The sequence below is a fragment of the Molothrus aeneus genome, chromosome 19 (assembly GCF_037042795.1).
Source record: "Molothrus aeneus isolate 106 chromosome 19, BPBGC_Maene_1.0, whole genome shotgun sequence".
In the NCBI taxonomy this organism is placed as follows: Eukaryota; Metazoa; Chordata; class Aves; order Passeriformes; family Icteridae; genus Molothrus; species Molothrus aeneus.
Window position 1 is genome coordinate 8,325,271 of NC_089664.1, and position 19,126 is coordinate 8,344,396.

Sequence of the window (19,126 nt, forward strand, 5' to 3'; positions counted from 1 at the left end):
GTTTCACTGTAAGCCCGAATTCAGGTTTGCCAGGAGTTTCAGTAATTTTATCAACCTTTCCCACGAACCTGCAGTGAGAGCTGTCGTTGAGCCCGGTTTTGATGCAAACCCAGGTGCGACTCCGGTCGCGTTTGAGGTCTGTGCAAATGTGAAATCTGAAGGGTTTTGAGAGGAAGGAAGGAGGGAACCCAAACACACGTCAGGGCAGTGTTTGCAGAGAGCCCTGCACACATCTGGGGCCAAGCTGTCATTCCTTGGGGACCCAGGACCGTGGCACCCTATTCCCTACACTGAGGGATATTCTTGGGGATGCTCTGAACCAACTTGGCAGCATCACCCCCAAACCAGCTGCTAGAATTTGATAAGTGCTGGTGCTCTGAACATCCTGGCTCTGGGCAGTGACCCAAGGACCTTGTGGCAGCTTATCCTGGTGTCTGCCACCTCTGTGGCTGCTTTTGGAGCGGCTATGGCTTTGCTTTAGGCAAAACCCAGTGAAAGGCAGCGGTGTGCACAGATGCTCCAAAAAACAAGCGTCGGGGTGGGGACGGGGCTCCCTCTGAACCACGCCTGGCACACACCCAGCCCTGCCTCTGGATGCTGTGTGTTATTGGATCGCTTTTTCGGCAGCGCCGGCTTTCCTTTCTCCAGCAATTTCCTGAAATAACGTTAGGGAAATGTGAAAATCTTGAACTTTTGAACCTCCCCGGAGGACGGCAGGAGGAGGGGACGCCCGCCTCCTCCCTGACGTTTATTTTGGCTACAGGGCCTGGGGCTGGGGAGGAGGGGGCTCTGCAGGCCGCAGAGGAGCCGGAGCAGTGCTGCCCCTTATTAATTAATGACTTTCTCATCGGTGGGTCACGGAGGCAAGGAAGGCAGAGGAAGTTTTCTTTTGCTGGCAGATGCCGGGGAGAAGGGGAGTGCCTGGGCTGGGTGGCGAGGGCAGGAGGTGACACTCGGGGTGATGGATGAGGCCAAGGGATTTTCACCGGGCTCTGGACACGGGCAGAGAGGAGCAGAGGAGGGAAGGGGGATAGGCTGTGCCTGGGAAGTACTTTTCCCTCTGATGAACTTCAGAGGAGTATAAATCACTGCCAGGCTGCAGCTGCGGAGCATGTGACGCTGGCAAATTAATGGGCCTTCGGAAGAGCGGCCATCATGTTCCCCTCCGGCCTCTTAAAGGCACCGCCGGCCCTTCCAGGGCTGGGAAGGGGGAACTGGGGGGTCAGGGCTGGGCTGGGGCAGCCTCATGGTCCCTGAGTGAGCTGGGTGTGCCCATGGAGATGATCTGGTGTGAGGGCTCTGTGGTGCACTTCATGTGGAGCTGAATCCATGGTGGCGCTCAATGCGTGGTGGAGCTCAGTCCATGGTGGAGCTCAGTTCATGGTGTAATTCAATCTGTGGTGGAGGTCAGTCTGTGGTGGAACTCAATCCATGGTGCACTCAATCCATGGTGGAGCTCAGTCCATGGTGGAGCTCAGTCCATGGTGGGGCTCAATCCATGGTGGAACTCAATCCATGGTGGGCTCCTGCTGTGGACAGACAGGGCCAAGGTGCTCCTGGGACTGTGATTTTTGGGTACCTGGTGGGGCTTGGTGTAGTGGTGCCTCTGCTCTGCTCTCACCTACTTGAGTTCTGTGTACCAGAGTGGAGGATGGAGACAGGTCCAGGACATCCAAAACCTTGTGGCTGGAGTGTTGAGTTTGCATCAGAGATGGCTGAGGCCTTGCCTGGGAGCAGCAGGGTGCTGTGGCAGGAGATTTGGAGCATCTTTATCTTGGTGGCACCAAGAGGCCACCACGTGCCAGGGCCGGGCATTCCCAGACATCCCATGCAAACTGCTGGAGGCTCTCCAGCTCATCCAGGGTCTTCAGGGCCACCACCCAACCACACCACCTTGCTTCTCTTCCTCTCTCTTTAAAGCAGTGCTGGAAGAAGGGGAGAATCCAGCGCTGCAGCTCCTGCCCAGCGCTGCTGGAATGTGGGAGGGGGAGGGAGCTGAGCCACCAGCCCAACAGTTAAAAATTACTAAATACTTCCCTAATATAATTAGGTTTCCATGCAGGCAATTGCCTTAATTGCCAGAGGGATGTGGGGCTGTGCAGGGAGAGCCAGGCCGGGCTGGCCCTGTGCTGCTGCTTTGGTCGGTGTCATGTTCTGCTCCAGCTGCAACAGGGGATTTGTGGGGGGGAAAATATTCCCAGGGATGCCCCAGTAAGGATTTGGCTGGGCCAAAAATAAATGAAAGTGAGCATGGTGGGGCTGGAAGCAAGTGATAGTGAGCAGGACCAGTATTACCGTCCTTCGATGGGTTTGCTAGAAGATGAGCTCAAATTCTACCAGGACATGCTGCGGTTTAAATTCCTGTTTATTTTCTAAGTGCTGTTGGAGCAGGGAAAGTTAGGCAGGCAAAAAAAAAAACCCAACCAAACCAGAGCCCACTCTGTGATTTACGTGGTAAAGGAGATAAGTGGGGATTTAAGGAGAAGGGAATATATAATTGAGACGAACGTGTAACATGAGCAGGGATCCAAACAGAGAGATTGTAATCAGAAGTGTGAGGAGAAGCTGGGGTTTATTAATGAAACGTCTCATCCATTTGTCAGCTGGAGAGGAGCAGCCTTCCCCAGCAGCTGGAGGTGGATGTGGGGATTCTCCTGGAGCAGGGATCCAGGCTGCCATCTTCCTGCCTGCCTGGATGCTGCTCAGACTGGGAGTCCAGGCAGGATTAGAGGAAAAAAGGAGCTCTGTGGTTTCTGGGAAGCTGGATGGTGGTGTTTTCCTGGCTGGGATCTGCCCTAGAACTCAGGAGACTCAGGAGCTGGGGGAGCTGCTCGGCAGGGCTGAGGACCACCCGAGGAAGAGCTCTTGGAGTTCCTCATCTTCCTCCCAGTGCTTGGCTGCCCTGCAGTCCCCCTCCCCTGAGTGCTGCAATGCCCAGGCACATCTGGGAGCCCTGCTGGCTCCCAGAGCTTGGGCAAACCCCTCTGTCCTAGCCTGGAGCTGCAGTCCAGTGCAGACACATCTAACCCAGCTTTGGAGGAGCGCTGGGAGCCCTGTGGAGAGCAGCTCCAGGGTCCTTGGTGTCACATTTCCAGGAGCTGTGTGCCTGGAATTCCCATGGTTTGCCCTTGCTGGGTGGTGTGGGCGTTCTGCTCCCTGGTCTGTGCCATAGGGATCACCACGTGCCTGCTGTTGGGGTGACACCAGGAGAGGTGACACCAAAACCTGGTGAAATCAACCTATTTCATGCCCCACTCAGTCCCTTTTGTCCCTGCCCAGCATTGCCTTTGGGGCCTCTCCATGCATTGGGGTTGGACAATGGGGTTGGACAGTGGGGTTGGACAGTGGGGATGGACAGTGGGGTTGGGCAGTGGGGATGGACAGTGGGGATGGACAGTGGGGTTGGGCAGTGGGGATGGATAATGGGGTTTGACAGTGGGGTTGGACAATGGGGTTGGACAATGGGGTTGGACAATGGGGTTGGACAACGGGGCCGGATAATGGGGTTTGACAGTGGGGTTGGACAATGGGGTTGGACAGTGGGGGTTGGACAATGTTTGTGGTGCCTGAGGGGTTAACCCAGGGCCGTGCTCAGCTCTCAGCCTGTACATGAAGAGAACATTTTTGTGAGGGGTCCTTCCCCTTCCCAGGCCCTGGCAGTTATCTGTGGGCTGCCAGAGCTGCTGGAACGCCGAGCCCTGCTGGACATTGACCCGTCGGTGCCGAGCTCAATTAGCTGAGGCTATCTGATTGGACTTGGCGCAGCCTAATTAGCTTTGGACTCCAACCAGAAACTTAAACCCAAAGGCAGCTTGCAGGCAGCCCATCCCTTGCTGCTTGCCTGCCTGAGGGAGGGAAAAGCTTTCCCAAGCCTCTTCCCTGGCCTGAGAAAGGGAAACAACCCACCCAGCCTGCCTGCCCATCCCTCCGGCCACACAGCTGGAGCTGAGGGGGCTTAACCCTCCCCTCCTACCCCAGCAGGTCACATAAAACCAGAGGCAGCTTATTCCTCTTGGAAAAAAAAGTGCATGGCATCTAGTTTCTAGAGGGAACTTGCTTTTTTGTAAGGGGATCTGACTCTGCCCTCACTGTCTTGTCACACACCTCCCTGTGTAGCACCCAGTTCTCAGGCTCCTTCTTCCTCCTGCACCTGCAGCTGAGGGTCACAAGGTGGGTGGTTTGTCCCTGAGGGAGCTGCCTGACTCCAGAGGGTTCTCCAGCCATCGGTGGAAATGTGGAGGAGGAGCTGAGGTGGGAAGGGATGGCAGTTTTGGGACCCTGGGTTCCTTTCCCTATCTATGTTTCCACCTCTGTGACCATTAATGCTGCTGGGGAGGGACCTTCTGCTGGCCAGCTTCCCACCAGGCATGGTTCTGAGAGGTGGGCATTTCTCCAAGGAGGCTTGGAAAACAGCCTTCCCATGGGCTGCCCTTGCCCAGTTCCCAGCAGTGAAACCCTCTGGAGGGTTGGCTCATCCCACTTGGATGCTCGTGAGATGTCTCCTGACCAGATGACACCTCTGTGCCCGTGCCAGGCTTGCTGGGTCTCAGCTGAGAGATGGAGAAGTCCAGTGGCCTTGCCATCCTCCAGCACCCCCTAAGGAAAACCACCACAACTGGTTTTCTGGAGAACCAGTAAGCAGTGTTGGTTTTGCTGGTTGGTGCCAGCACAGCTTTGGTGGCTGCCAGCTGCACACTGGTGGTGAGCACCAGCCCAGGCCCTGCTGGATCAATTAAAGCCCATTATGCCGAGTGAATGACTGTAATTATCTCAAATCTGGATTAATGTGCACGCACAGCACCGTAATATAATCCTCCTGCCTGGTGCTTTGTGGGCTGTTGTTCCTGGGAGCCAGGCAGAGGCAGGAATCCACAATTCATGGCTGTCTTCCTCCTCCTCCTCCTCCTCCTCTCACCTCCTGCTGCTGGCTCAGACCTGAGCATGGAGCTTGGCCCTTCCTGTAGGATCTCCAAAACCACGTGGGCTGATGGTGCTGAGCTCAGGTGGGAGCAGAAGGTGATGGGGAGGTGCTGTCCCTCCTGCCAGCCCCCAAAATCTGCAGAGCAGGGGTGGATGCAGCACATTGTGCACCTCCAGGACTCATTAACAAATGAGCAACACATTTTAGCCCATGGATCTCAGAGGCAGTGCCTGGGAGAGCTGCTGGGCTGCTCTGCTCTTGGCCTTTAGGATTTGGCTCATCCCAGATCTGCTGGGAAGCTGAGGCTTGGGAGCTCCTGTGTGACCGTGTTCACAGGGGTTCTTGGATGAGGGAAGAGATGAAGATCTGACTCCATGTTTCAGAAGGCTTGATTTATTATTTTATGATATATATTACATTAAAACTATACTAAAAGAATAGAAGAAAGGATTTCATCAGAAGGCTGGCAAAGAATAGAATAAGAAAGAATGAAAACAAAGGTTTGTGGCTCAGACTCTCTGTCCGAGCCAGCTGGGCTGTGATTGGCCATTAATTAGAAACAACCACATGAGCCCAATCCCAGATGCGCCTGTTGCATCCCACAGCAGCAGATAACCATTGGTTACATTTTGTTCCTGAGGCCTCTCAGCTTCTCAGGAGGAAGAATCCTAAGGAAAGGATTTTCCATAAAAGATCTCTGTGCCACTCCTGTTTCCCGGAGCACTCAGCATCCTTTGGGCTGCTTCTTGCCCTGCCTGCTTTGCAGGGGGATGTTCTGGGGCTCAAGGGAGCAGGTTCCACAGGGGTGGAGAGCTTGGCTCCAGGTCTGAGCCCCATCTGCTCTCCACATCCTGGAGCCCGGCGTGGGGATGTCCCCAGGAGCTGGGGACAGTGGTGGGGTGACCTGGGACAGTGCCTGGTCTGGGTTCTCTGGTGGGCCCAGCACGTGCCACGTGTGTGGCTCATTACTGGGATGTCCTGGGGGATCTCCAGGGTGAGTGGAAGCTTCTCCTCTTTCTGCTGGAATGAGCCTAAAGCTCCCAAGCTCCCCTCGCCGGATCCTGCTTGGATTTTCATAGCTCAGAGCCCAGCACCCCCTCAAGGGCAATCAGATCACTTCCAATTTGCCCATAAGCCCATAAAACTGCAATTGAATGTAATTAAAAGGCCATAATGAGCTCCAGCAACCTGTGGGACCACTGTGGTGAGCTCAGAGCGGTGAGCTCTCACTGTGCTCTTTTTGGGGACTGGGATGGAGCCAGCGAGGCTGCCAAGGTCAGAGGCTGCAGGGAGGATGAGGAGCTCCCTGGGCAGGGTGGGCAGGCTTTGGGAAGTGCCACCATCGCCACGTCCCCACCATGGTGATGCCCATCAGGAAGGAATCCCTGGGAGCAGCCCTCTGTTTTTGTGGAGGAGAGGGAGCTCTGCTGGCGTCATTTCCTGCTGGTTTGGCTTCACTGATGCAGTCTGGAGGCTGGAAAGGGGCCAGCAGGTCCAGCCACCTCTCAGCATGGCCTGTGCTTGGGGAAGGGGGACAGGGGTCAATTGCAGCAGTGGTGGCTGAGCCCTTGTCCCTTGATCCCTCAAACCTCCCATTTAGGGTGTATGAGGACACCCAAGAAGTCGGAGAGATGCAACCCCAAGCATGGTTTGCCTGGAAAACCCAACTCTGCCAGATTTGGGGCAGACAGCTGGCTTGGGGGGGGGGGCGTCAATCCCCTGTCCCACACCCCAAAAGCACCAAGAAGGGACAGCCCTGCTCTGAGCTGCTTCTTCAAAGGGCTCTGCAGAGCTGCCACGTCGAGCCCTTCATCAGCCACCCCCTGCCAGCCCAGGAGCCCTGGCAGCAGCACTACAGTGTCCCCATTATGGGCTGGCCCTGCACAGGGTTCCCAGGCAGTAAATGAGGGGCACTCTGAGTGCAGAACAGAGAGCATTGTGAGAGCAGGGCCAGCCCTGGAGGGATGAAATAGGAGCCTGTAATTTCTCAGCACTGTTGTGACATCTTTGCACAAGCGTGTGATTGAGTCACATTTGCTTTATCAGCAGAATCCTTGTTTGCCTGGCTGCACCCTCCCCCTCCACCCAGCTCTGCCAGGGTGGGGGAGAGCTGCCTGCTCCCCTTCCCCCTGGGCTTTCCTGCTCTCCTCACCCTTCCTGCTTTTCCCTTCTCTGCCTGCCCGTCTGCTTGGGAATGGCTGGGGGGCCTCCATGTGGTGGGGAGATGGCTTGGGATGGGCTCCATGTGGTGTTTCCTCCAGTGACAGGCAGCTCGTGCTTCTGGAAAATTCCCCTTTTCAATCCTTTCCCATTGGAGATGGGTCGGGATGGGCTCCATGTGGTGTTTCCTCTAGGGACAGCAGCTTCTGGAAAATTCCCCTTTTCAATCCTTTCACATTGGAGATGGGTTGGGATGGGCTCCATGTGGTGTTTCCTCCAGTGACTGGGGACAGCAGCTTCTGGAAAATTCCCCTTTTCACTCCTTCCCCCTTGGAGATGGGTGCAGGCTTCCAGCTCTGCCACTGCTCCAGGAGCAGGGTGGGATTTTAGTGATCTCCTGAGAGGGTGGGATGGGGTTTCTAAGAGAAAAAAATCCCAAAGAAGCCCCTGTGCTGATGCTGAGCACACTTGGTGAGCCCTGGCATGGGCTGTGTGCCCCCTCCTCCATGGCAGCTGTGAAGCATCAGGAGCAGCTGTCCCATTTTTGGTGTGGATCCTGTGCTGGGGGTGTCTCCAGACCCCTGGGCACTCAGGGTGCAGCAGATGATGGGGCTGAGTTAGGGGTGAGTGTCTGCCAAAAGTGGTGCTTTGAGCCAGATTACCAAAAAGTGGAGAAAAATCAAACAGGACAGAGAGGAAGAGCAGCTGTTGGAGCTGCAGAGGTGACCCAGCTGTGGGACAGGGATGCTGCTGCCAGGTTTGGGGTGGGTCCTGCTTTGGGGAGCCCCCCATGGCTCAGCAGTGGGATGATTTTGCACTTCCCCTTCTCCTTGTGGGAAGAGAGCAGAGGTTTCCTGGGTGCTGAGCAGGAATTCTGGCTGGGGAGGGAGAGGCTGGCATGCAGAGTGCAGTGGAAAAGATTCCCAGGTGAAATGCTGGCAGGAGGCAGCACCAACGCCTGGCAGCGCTCAGAGGGATGCTGTGGGATTCCTGCAGCCAAGGAGAAGCCCTGGAGCTGCACTGAAACCCCAAAAAGCACCTCTGCTGCTGGCTGGGTTCAGCAGAGGGGCTGCAGGAAGGTTTTGGGGAGAGAGCAGAGCCAGAGGTGAGAAGCTCTGTGGCTTTGAGGTTTTAGTTTGACCAAAGTGAAACCTGCTGGGAGGAGGAACTCACCCTGTGCAGATTGCAGCTGAAACTTGAGTTTCTCACTGTCCCTGAGCAGCTTGAGCCACCACAGCATCACCTGGGGAAGATTTTGAGTGTGGCTGGAGAAACTCTTCCCAAATCTTAGAGTGGGTTCCTGAAGAGAAACTGCACATGGTGGTTTTGAAATGCCTGCAAAAAGACAGATTTCTGTGCTGCCCCATGTGCAGGGCTTGGGGGCTCTCAGAGGGATGCTCTCAGGTTTGTCTTTGTACTCAAGTCCAGACATATAGAAAGAAAAAAACAATTCCATTTCTTTTTGCTGAAATCAGAGCTACTCAACGCTCTTGACCAGGCTGCATTGCCAAGGTCCTACATCCCTTTGCCTGTAGCTGTGGAAAAGACACTCAGGAGGGATTTATGGATAAAACACAGCTGCATCTTCTGGCAGCTTGGGATCCATTCCCAGGGATTCCCTGTGTGCTCAGAACCCAGGTGCTTTGGGAGGATCAGCTGCCTATCCTCACTGGGCAAAGTGCTTTAAATGCAGCTTAATTTGCTTGGATTTGCCACAAGAGTGCTGCTTATTTCTTGGATCCATGGATGAGATTTTGGGATAAGAAGCACTCTGCATCCCCCTGAGTGTGCCCAGGTCAGGCACTGCTGGGTCCATGGCAGCAGCCACTGCTGGGAGGGGAGCAGGCAGCTCTTGCTCCATCCTCCCTCCAGTTCTCAGCTGTGCTGCTTTAAACTGAGAGCAAACTTACTCAAGATTGTAGGCCAGGGGCTATTTAAACTCATCCCCGAGTTGGTGATCAGGACAAAAGTGAGGACCTGACCTCTTGTGGTCACAGCATTACCATGGCAATTTTCACATGAAAACCACTGTCCTGCCCAGATCCTCCTGTTCTCCTGCTGTTTTTTGTCATCCCCTGCTTTGCTGTGGGGCAGGTGAGAGGAAAGGAAAGGGAAACCTCCATCATTTGAGGTTTCTTTTCAGGAAATCACGAGAGATTCCCAAGCTGCTGTTGAGGAATGAAAGCAAAAGGACACAGATTTGCACTGCTGGGTTCATTTTGGTGTAGAATCACCAAAGAAGGAACGTGGGGCTCTGCCTTTACCTGCTCCACATGCATTTGGGGGTGAGGATTTGCAACCTGGGCACCCCAAAGTGATGCTGGAGAGCCCAGAAGGAGGAGGAGGAGGATGCTGGCAGGAGGCTGATCCGTGCTGCTGGTCCTGCTCCCTCCCAGCGTGGCCCTGCAGGGCTCTGACACCAAGGGCTGACTTAAGGAAGGGAGTGGCAACCCAAATTTAGAATTTCCTCCTGCTTAATACCCAGGGTTGATTCGCTTTCTGATTAAGGAGGAAGAGGTGCTGAGGGAAAAGAGAAGCGGAAGCAGGGGGGTGTGAGTGGCTTTCCAAATCTCAGCTGGTGCCAGGGAAAGGCTCCTGGGTTGGTCCTACAGTGGTTCATCTCCTCAAACAACCCCCTCTGACCTGCTGCAAACCCCTCTGATGCCAATGAACCAGCTGTGGGTTTTATCCCAGGCGGGCAGTTCTCCTCAGCTGCAGAAAACCACAGCTCAGGGAGTCTGTTTGTGCCTTGAAATATGTATTTTTTTAACTTCCCCTCTCTCAGATCTGAGTGCTGAGCCACTGAGCTGCTGAGTAAACTCCCAAGATATGCCAGAAAAGAAAGGTTTTCCAGCAGAGCTAGGTCACTGTAGTTTTACTGGCAAAGCCTCTTAGGCATAAATGAAGATTATTCTGGTGAAAGCTTATGCTGGTACACTTTATTCCAGTACAAATGACCTATCCTGGGAAAAAAGGCGCCTCTGCACGTTGGAATTGTTCTGCTCTGGGACATGTTGTGGTCTAGAAATGTTAAAATCACTGCCCTTGGTGATAGTGCTGGATCAGCAGAAGCTGCCTCAGCTGCTGCAGACGTGCCCTGGCCAGGCAGCAGCACTTGAGAGTGACACTGGGTGACAAAATGCCACAGGGAAGGGTGACAAGGGCTGGTGGCATTCTCAGTGTTCCTGGAGGGTCTGACCTGCCCATCTGGGGTGCATCCAACCATGGATGTTGGCTGGTCCAAGCTGGAGGCTTGTGCTGAATGCCAAGGGAGTGGAAAACAGCGGTGGAGCTGCCCATGTGTGCTGGGTACCAATATTTTATGAAGATTTTTTTTTTTTATTATTGAAAATGATCAATAATATTCTTGTTCTAATTATGATTATGGTAATGCCAGAGGAGTTCTGTCTGAGTGAGGGGTGATGCAGCAGTTGAGATGCTACCCTGGATTTTGGAACTGCTCCCAGCTTTGGCATCAGTTTTAGTCCGGTTTTGGGGCTGCTGCTGCTGCAAATCTCTGTGAGGTGGGAATCCATCCCAAAGAGATCTTGGAAAAGCAGGGATCTGCTGAGGGAAAGGGATGAGCACCAGAAACACAAAACTCAGGCTGGCTCTGGTGTCCAGGGGATGATTGCTGGTGTGGGAACACTCCCAGGGCTCCTTGCACATGGATCATGTGGCCCTGCCCTAAATGTCATTTTCCTTGGGAAAAAAAATTCCCATCCAAACTCTGTGGCTGGCAGGCTCTTGGTTTGGAGGAAGAAAAAGAGCTGCACTGCAAATTCTCCAGCTGCTGACGAGCTCTGGTTTCTGATCTCCCAACTGCCATGGGGCATCTTCGGGGAGAGACAGAGGTCCTTGTGCTGAAACAAAGGACACACACAGAAAATAGCTGCACTTGAGGGGTGTGACAGAGGGGAAATGCTTTCAGAACTTTTTTTTTTCCTATTTTTTTTTTCTTTAATTTAGAAACAGGCACAGAGTTTATTTTGGTCAAGAGATAGTCACACACAGCAGCTTTAAATGGCAGAACTCCTCGAGGAGAAGGAGCAGTCTCACAATGCTTGAGCTGAAAATGCCTTTGGGGAAATGCCTCCTCTGTTTGCTGCAGTCCAAGTGGTGCTCATCAGTTTGGGAATTTATTTGTGTCTGTTAAGGATATTTCCTCAATCTAGGCTTTTTTCTTTTTGAAATCTTTATCTTTTTTGTAGCATTCTTTTTGCAGTCAGGGTCCTTTAGGATACTTGTGTGGGGAAGAGGGCAGACTCCTCATATCCCACTCCTGATACCCATCCCTCCACCTCAAATTATATTTATTTATATAATTTCTCCAAACTCCAATTCCCTGCAGCCAGGGACTGGCAGCATCTGGGCTGAGCTGCCTCAAGTGGACTGTTGATTTTGCTGAGTTTAAAAAACCATATTTGCCTGCTGGATAGAAATGTTTCCCATTGCTGCTGCTCTCCCAGCGGGGTTTTGGAGCTCGGAGTGTTTGGATGAGGAGTGGAAACCTCCCAGTGTCCAAGAAGTTGCTTGGAACTTTTGAGTCCTGATGCTCTGCAGAAGTTCTGGTTCAGATTTCCCAGTGTGTGGCTGAGGTTTTTGGGTGTAAACACCCCCAAATGTGCCTGTGCCTACCCACAACTCCATCCATCACCATTATCCCTCTCCTCTCCTTTCTGTTTTTGCCTCCCAGTTCCTTGCTGGGTGCTGGGATCCCACGAATGTGGGAGCAGGGTGGGTGAGGGGAGCTGATGTGGGGACATGGGATGTGCAGGGAGCTCCTGAGGTGCCCAGGAATTGGGATTTTGGGAGAGGTGCTGGTCCCACACGTGCTTGGCTTGGGCTGGTTGCCAGTGACCCTCCTGTGACCTCTCCTGCCTGAAATAATCTTTAAATATTTCAAGAAAATTTATGAATACATATTATTATAAAGAGATTATAATATTAAATAGATTATTATAATTATATTATTATAAATAGAATTTATAATGATATATTTTATATTATATAAATAATATACATTTCTATATATATTAATATATATTAAATATATAATATGATATTATTATATTATAAATAAATATTCCTTAAATATTCTCTAAATATAGATAGAAATATAGAATATATAGATACATTCTCTAAATACAAATAGAAAAAATTCTAAATATGTATTATTATATTAAATATAGTATTATTATAATTATATCATTATAAATATAAGTAAATATTATTATATTATAAATATTCCTTAAATATTCTCTAAATATAGATAGAAATATAGAATATATAGATACATTCTCTAAATATAAATAGAAAAAATTCTAAATATTCTTCCTTTTCTAGGGAAGGACTGTGCTTTGCTGCCTCCCCTTTGCACAGGTCAAGGGCCTGTTTGCCCTGCATGTGCTGCACCCTTGGAAGGTGTCCCTCCATCACCCTGTGCCTGTTTGTGGGGTCCTGCTCCTGATGGCTCTGGGGGCTCTGCAGGGCCCTGCTGCTCTCCCAGCCCTTTCAAAACCCCAAAGTTCAGAGAGCTGAACCCCAGGAGCAGCCCTGGAATCCTGCAGGAATTTCCTGGGGTTCCTGTTGTGCCTCCCTCCCGTCGCTCAGCCAGGGGTGACGCAGTGGCCGGGGCTTGGCTTGGGTCAACATCCTGTGAGAGCCTGGCAGGGACAGGGACAGGGACAGGGACAGGGACAGGGACAGGGGGGCTCCTCTGCCACGGCCCAGGGCTGCCTTTGGGGTCACAGATGGGATTCTGGGGGTCCTGGGGGCAGCAGTAGGACAGTGGAGGCAGTGGTGGGATTCTGGGGGCAGCAATGGGATTTTGGATGTAGTGATGGGACTGTGGATATAGCAGTGGGGTTCTGGAGGCAGCAGTGGGGTTCTGGAGGCAGTGATGGGATTTTGGGGGCAACAAAAGGATTCTGGAGGCAGCAGTGGGATTTTGAATGCAGTGATGGAACTGTGGATGCAGTGATGGGATTCTGGGGGCAGCAGTGGGATTCTGGAGACAGTAATGGGACTCTGGATGTACCATTGGGGTTCTGGGGGCAGTGATGGGACTGTGGATGCAGTGATGGGCTCTGGAAGCAGCAGTGGGATTCTGGGGGCAGCAGTGGGACGCTGGGGCCGGTGATGGGACTGTGGAAGCAGCAGGGGGATGCTGGTTCCACATCTTCGCAAGAGCAGCGTCGCTGCCTTGCTGAACGTTCTCTTCCCCCTGCTGGGGTTTCCCCCACCACCAGGATCAGGGATCTCCAGGGAGGGTTGCTGAGGCTGGGCTGCTCTAGGTTCAGTGTTTCCCATGTGCCAATAGCTCCAAAATCCCGCGGACACAGCTGATCCTGATGGATGCAGTTGACTCAAGACAGAATTTTTAGTTCACTTTGGGGTCTGCAGCCACAGCAGAGCCACCATGAACACCCAAGCTGCCGTGCTGGTGTGTCCCTGTCTCTGGATGTCCCTGGTGTGAGCTGGGGGGTCCGGGTGGGTTTTGGGGGGACCCCTGCCCGTGCTGCCCCCCTCCTTCCCCGCCGCCTTCCGCTGCCCCTCCCTGGGGGCTGGAGCCAGCCCCTTCCTCGCTGGGGATTGTTTTGCAAGCAGCGTGACAGGATGAGGAGGAAATGTGCCAGGAATGGCTCCATGTCTCCTCTTGGGAGAACTGGAGTCTATTTATAAGCCCCCCTTCCCGCCCCCCTGCTCTGCTCCCCCGGGACAGGCAGACACAGCCTGTCCTGCTGCCTGCAGAGCTGCTCCTGCTCCCCCTCCTTGTCAGAATCACAGAGACATTCAGGTTGGAAAATACCTTCAAAATGCTCAAATCCAACCTCTGGACAGGCAGCATTCCCCGTGGGTGGACACACACCTCACTGTGTGCTGCTCTCACTGTTCCCCAGTGATAAATCCAAATTATCCTGTAGCTGGAGCAGCCACGTTGAGCCCCTGGCTGTGGCATTCACATTCTCTGCAAATATCTCTTTGCTCAGGATTTTTCTCCTGAGAAACTTCAGAGAAGAGGAAAACAATTCTTATTTCATTTGCTTTTTTTTTTTTTGTTTGTTTTGTTTTGCTTATGTAGAATATGTTTGGAGATTGTTTACTCACAAGTAATTGTTTCATTGGATTCTGGTGTGAGTTGTTTTGACTCTTTGGCCAGTCAGGGCCAAGCTGTGTTGAGACTCTAGAAAGAGTCATGAGTTTTTATTATTATTTTTTTATTTTTATCATTATTTATTTTATTATTAGCTTTTTAGTATTTAGTAACTATCTTTTCTGTATTCTTTAATATAGTATAGTATAGTATTCTTTAATATAATATTATAAAGTAATAAATTAGCCTTCTGAGAACATGGAGTCAGATGCATCACTCCTGCCTTTGTCTGGGGCATTCCTGCAAATCCAACACCTGGCAGAGCTTAGAGCTGTGCCAGGGAGGTGGAGGAGGGCACTGATGCCTGGCTTGAGGTGGAAATGCTCTTAACGAGGTGGAAATGCTCTTAATGCCTGTGTGGATACTCCAGAAGGTGGTTTGGAAAGATGGAGCTGCACTGGGACTTTTGGGGGAGGAACAGGGAGCTGTGGCTCAGGGCTGTGTCCCACATGGGTGCCTGGTTTGGAAAGACGGAACTGCACTGGAAATTTTGGGGGAAGAATAGGGGGCTGCAGCTGGGGGCTCTGTCCCACATGGATGACTCAACCCCTTCCCTCTCCTCCCTCTCTTGCAGATTTCTCCAACCAGGTGAATTCCACGTCCCTGAACTCCCCCACGAGCCGGGGGCCCATGGCCACGCCGTCCTTGCACCCGTCCATCGGGCCGGGCATCGGCTCCTCGCTGGGCTCGCCGGGCCAGCTGCACTCGCCCATCAGCACCCTGAGCTCGCCCATCAATGGCATGGGCCCCCCCTTCTCCGTCATCAGCTCCCCCATGGGGCCACACTCGATGTCTGTCCCCTCCACACCCAGCCTGGGATTCGGCACCAGCAGCCCACAGGTAAGGGGACACTGCTGAGGGGACACTGCGGCCTCTGTGGGGACAGTGCTGAGGGGTCACTGGTGAGGGGTCACTGGGGCCTGCTTGGGGACAGTGCTGAGGGGTCACTGCCACCTCTCTGGGGTCGGTGCTGAGGGGTCACTGCTGCCTGATAGGGCAAGGAGGAGCCACCTCTGGGGGTTCCTCATGCAGACAGGCACCAAGGGGAGGCAAAAAGCAGAAGCAGAAGGGGGAAGCTAAGCTGGAGGCATGCTGCTTCTTTGGGGGACTGCTCTAGGTGGGCTGTGAGGGACCAGCACAGCTGGAACACAGCTGGACATCAACTGTTGTCCCCAGGATTGGGGTGGAAGGGGAGTCACCTGGGTCACCTGGGGGCTGGTGTAGCTGTGGCAGGAGCCAGAGTCACCCTAGGACTGTCTGGGATTTTTCTTCTTCTTGGGAAGCAGCACATCCCCTCTGTGGCCAGCCCACATTCCCCACAGAATCATGGAATTGTTTTGGTTTTGGAGAAACCCTCTAAGATCATCCAAGCCCACCACAAACCCATGTCCCCAAGTGCCACACCCACACACCTTTAACACTTCCAGGGATGGTGATTGCACCACTTCCCTGACAAACCTTTCAATGAAGAAATTACCCCAAACAGCCAATCTCAACCTCTGCTGGCACAACTTGAGGCCGTTTCTCCTTATCCTGTCACTTGTACAAACCCGGGCCTCCTCTGCCTGCTCACAGGGCAAGGAGTGGCCTTCAGTGGCTAAAGATTATGTAAAAACCCCTCCAAGCAGGGTGAGATAAGCTCTTTTTAAAAATAGCCAGATTGGGGTGCTGGCCAGCCCCTGCCACCTGTTGCTGGCTGCTCGTACGGGATATGTTTAGTAAAAGGGCAGATTAAGGAATTGGCCACCACCTGCCACTGGCTGCAGGTTTATTTATTCCAGGCCTTCTCTGGGACTCAAGCACCTGCCAGCACCTTTATTTTTAAATATTGGCCTGATTTATTCCCAGGGATAACAGGGCTTTTTACTACATGGAGCTATTTTACTAAATGGCTGCTATCCCTGGGGACCCACAGGCAGCTTCCCCAGGATCCAGCATCCCTGTGCTGATCAGAGAGGAATAAAATTTGCTTCTTGATGAGCCTTCCCATGCAGGACTCAGCCTGTGACCCCCTCAGATGTGCATCTTCCCACTGAAGGACAGCAGCAGGGTGGACACGTCCCTCCCACCCCAGGGCCAGGGGAACAGGAACCGAAACTGCGCCTGGGAACGGGCAGCCAGAGCAAAATCAGCAGCCCCAGAGCCAAAATGGTGGGGAAGGAGTGGGAAGGGGGATGTGAGGCAACCCTGGGGGGAGCCACAAGCCGGGGAGCCAGCGGGGAAGGGGCGATGGTGAGGGGCAGCTTGGGAGCGGCCAGCGGGGGAACCGAAACGAAGCAGAGTTTCAGGGCAGAAGGGGAAGTGAGAGTGTGGTGGGATGGGGCTGGGAGCGAGCTGGCTCCAGCCCTGCTGGCTCCAACCCTGATGGTCCCAGCCTTGATGGCTCCAGCCCTTGTTGACTCCAACCCTGGTGGCTCCAACCCTGGTGGCTCCAACCCTGGTGGCTCCAACCCTGGTAGCGCCAGCCCTTCATGGCTCCAGCCCTGTTGGCTCCAGCTCTTGGTGGCTCCAAGCCTGATGGCTTCAGCCCTGGTGGCTCCAGCCCTTGTTGACTCCAACCCTGGTGGCTCCAACCATTCATAGCTCCAGCCCATAGCCCAGACTGATAGCTCCAGTCCTTGTGGCTCCAACCCTTGTTGACTCCAACCCTGATGGCTCCAGCCCTGGTGGCACCAACCCTGGTGCTAGCTCTTCATGGCTCCAGCCCAGGTGTGTCCAGCTCTGGTGGCTCCAATCCATGTGGCTCCAGCTCTAGGTGGCTCCATCCCTTCATGGCTCCAGCTCTTGGTGTCTCCAGCTCTGGTGGCTCCAATCCATGTGGCTCCAGCTCTTGGTGGCTCCAGCCCTTGGCTCCAGCCCTCTGAGCACCCGTCCTTTGTTCAGGGACTTGTCTGAAGTGTTTTTCCTCAAGGTGACACTTGGGAGGTCCTCAGCCTAATGGCTCCTGCCATCTGTTCCCTGTCTGGCCACATTAGGTCCCTGTCCCTGCAGCAGGCAGAGGCGCCTACCTGGGCCGGCAGAGTGCACGGGGGAGGACAAGGAGGAGGAGGAGGAGGAGGAGGGGGCAGCGAGGCCGATGCTCGGGGGGCAGCGCAGCCCCCCTGGCCTGGCGCAGGGGTAACGAGGCGTGTGGCCCCCGTGGCCGGGCAGGGATGGCACTGATGGAAGGTGCTTTGCATCAGATGGCAGATGCCACTTGCCATCAGGCCACGCCTCGTCGCCTCTGGAGAGGCAGCAGAGCAGAAGGGCACGCCGTGTGTGAGGTCCCCAGGGTGGCTCCCCTCCATCCCAGCTCCATTGGGATGGGAAGGAGCTGCCAGGCTCCCAAAAAACAGAGGGCTCACCCCACCCCATCTGGATCTGCAGAAGGGAGGACCCTGCAGCCCTTGGATGCTCCCATTGCCCTCCCTCCAGCACTGGGAGTTTGAAAACCATGCACGATCCCAGGATCTTGCAGGGTTTGCAAACACAGCCCCAAAATCAGTGATCCTGCCACGGGATCCCAGCATCCATGGCAGGGGATGCTGGTGCTGAGCTGGCCCGGGAATGAGGGCCAGACTGGGGGGGCTAGACCCCACAGCTCTGGGATTTACACACTGCTTCAACCCTCTTGCCTAAAAATGATGGGAAAACGGGGAAAACAGCGCAGGGTTTTCAGCAGGAGCTGCGAGGGGAGGACTTTCCATGCTGGGCTGTGTGGAGCAGCCGCCCCAGGCAGTGCTGGCAGCAGCTCGGGATGCCCGGGGCCAGTGGGGAGAGATCAGACGTGGGATTAGATTGTCTGCCTTTGCACAATGCTCTTTGTAAGGGTGCCCGGGGGACCAGGGAAGGGCTGGGGTGGTTTTTGGGATGAGAGGAGGAGGAGGAGGAATAAAGCTCTGCTTGCCAGCAGAGGCAGGATTCGGTGCTGGGTGTGATGAGCTGGAGAGGGAGGGAAGGGGCCCAGGGGTGCTGGTGTCACTGGGGAAGCAGAGCCCTGGTTCCTGCCCTGTCTGGGCTCGTTGCTGAGCTGGAGCCGTGCTGTCCCAGAGCAGAAATGCTGTGCCAGGGCCAGGGGCTGCTGTCCCCTCCTCTGTCCTGCACGTGCTGCCGGGGCAGGCGCCAGGGCGCTGTGGGAACCCCGGGCTGGCTCTGCTGAGCTTTGGAGCCGGTGCTGGGACAGGAACTGGTGACTGTCCCCTCCCCAGCCCGGGGCTGACTCAGCTCTGAGCAGCTGAATCTCCAGCCTGAGGAGGTTGGTGGGACCCCCACCCTCCAGGGTGGGGTTTGCTCTGCCCCAGTGGTTTTGGGGGGCTATTGGGTGGGCTCTGTGGGCTGCTGGGGCTGGGGGAGATGGTGGGGAAGGGTTTTATTTTCATCAGGCAGCTGTGGGCTCTGGGCAGGCTCCCACAGCCAGGGATGCAGTGTGCCACCGGCCATCACCACCAGCTGCACTGGGAACTGGCTCCACTTCCCAGAAAGGGCTCTGGGAGGAATTCCTGGGGCAGCTCAGCCTGACCTGGCCACCCCTGCTGCCTGGGGAGGACAGAGATCATGTGGCACTCAAAAAGAGATGCCTGGGACCTGCTCCTCCCTGCCCTCTCTGCTCTGTCAAACAGCAGCTGAAGGCAGGAGTGCATCCCTGGGTGGCACCAGCTCCCAGCTGCCTTTGATTCATCAGCTGGCACAGGCAGGGCAGCACAGGGAGGCACATCCATCCCATTTCTCCAGGGTGGGTTTACCTGGCTCTGTTGTGTGGCTGCCAGTCATGTGCCTGCCAAATATTCCCCACCAGCCTGGAGACTTGAAAGCCAGAGGAGTGACTGTGCTTCTCTAATTGACAGATCACAAGCCCTGGGACTTCCCTGAATTAATTTGTGACAAGTGCAATTGCTGGGGATCTCTATTAG

At 54.2% G+C, this 19,126-nt stretch overlaps 1 protein-coding gene across 1 annotated transcript in view; it reads left to right on the forward strand.

The window, feature by feature from the left end:
- Nucleotides 1–19,126, forward strand: part of RXRA (retinoid X receptor alpha) — a 105,907-nt gene that overhangs the window by 55,309 nt on the left and 31,472 nt on the right. Inside the window, exon 2 of the mRNA XM_066562823.1 lies at nucleotides 14,812–15,077. Within this exon, the coding sequence (XP_066418920.1) occupies nucleotides 14,812–15,077 (266 nt within the window). The remainder of the gene's footprint in view (nucleotides 1–14,811; nucleotides 15,078–19,126) is intronic.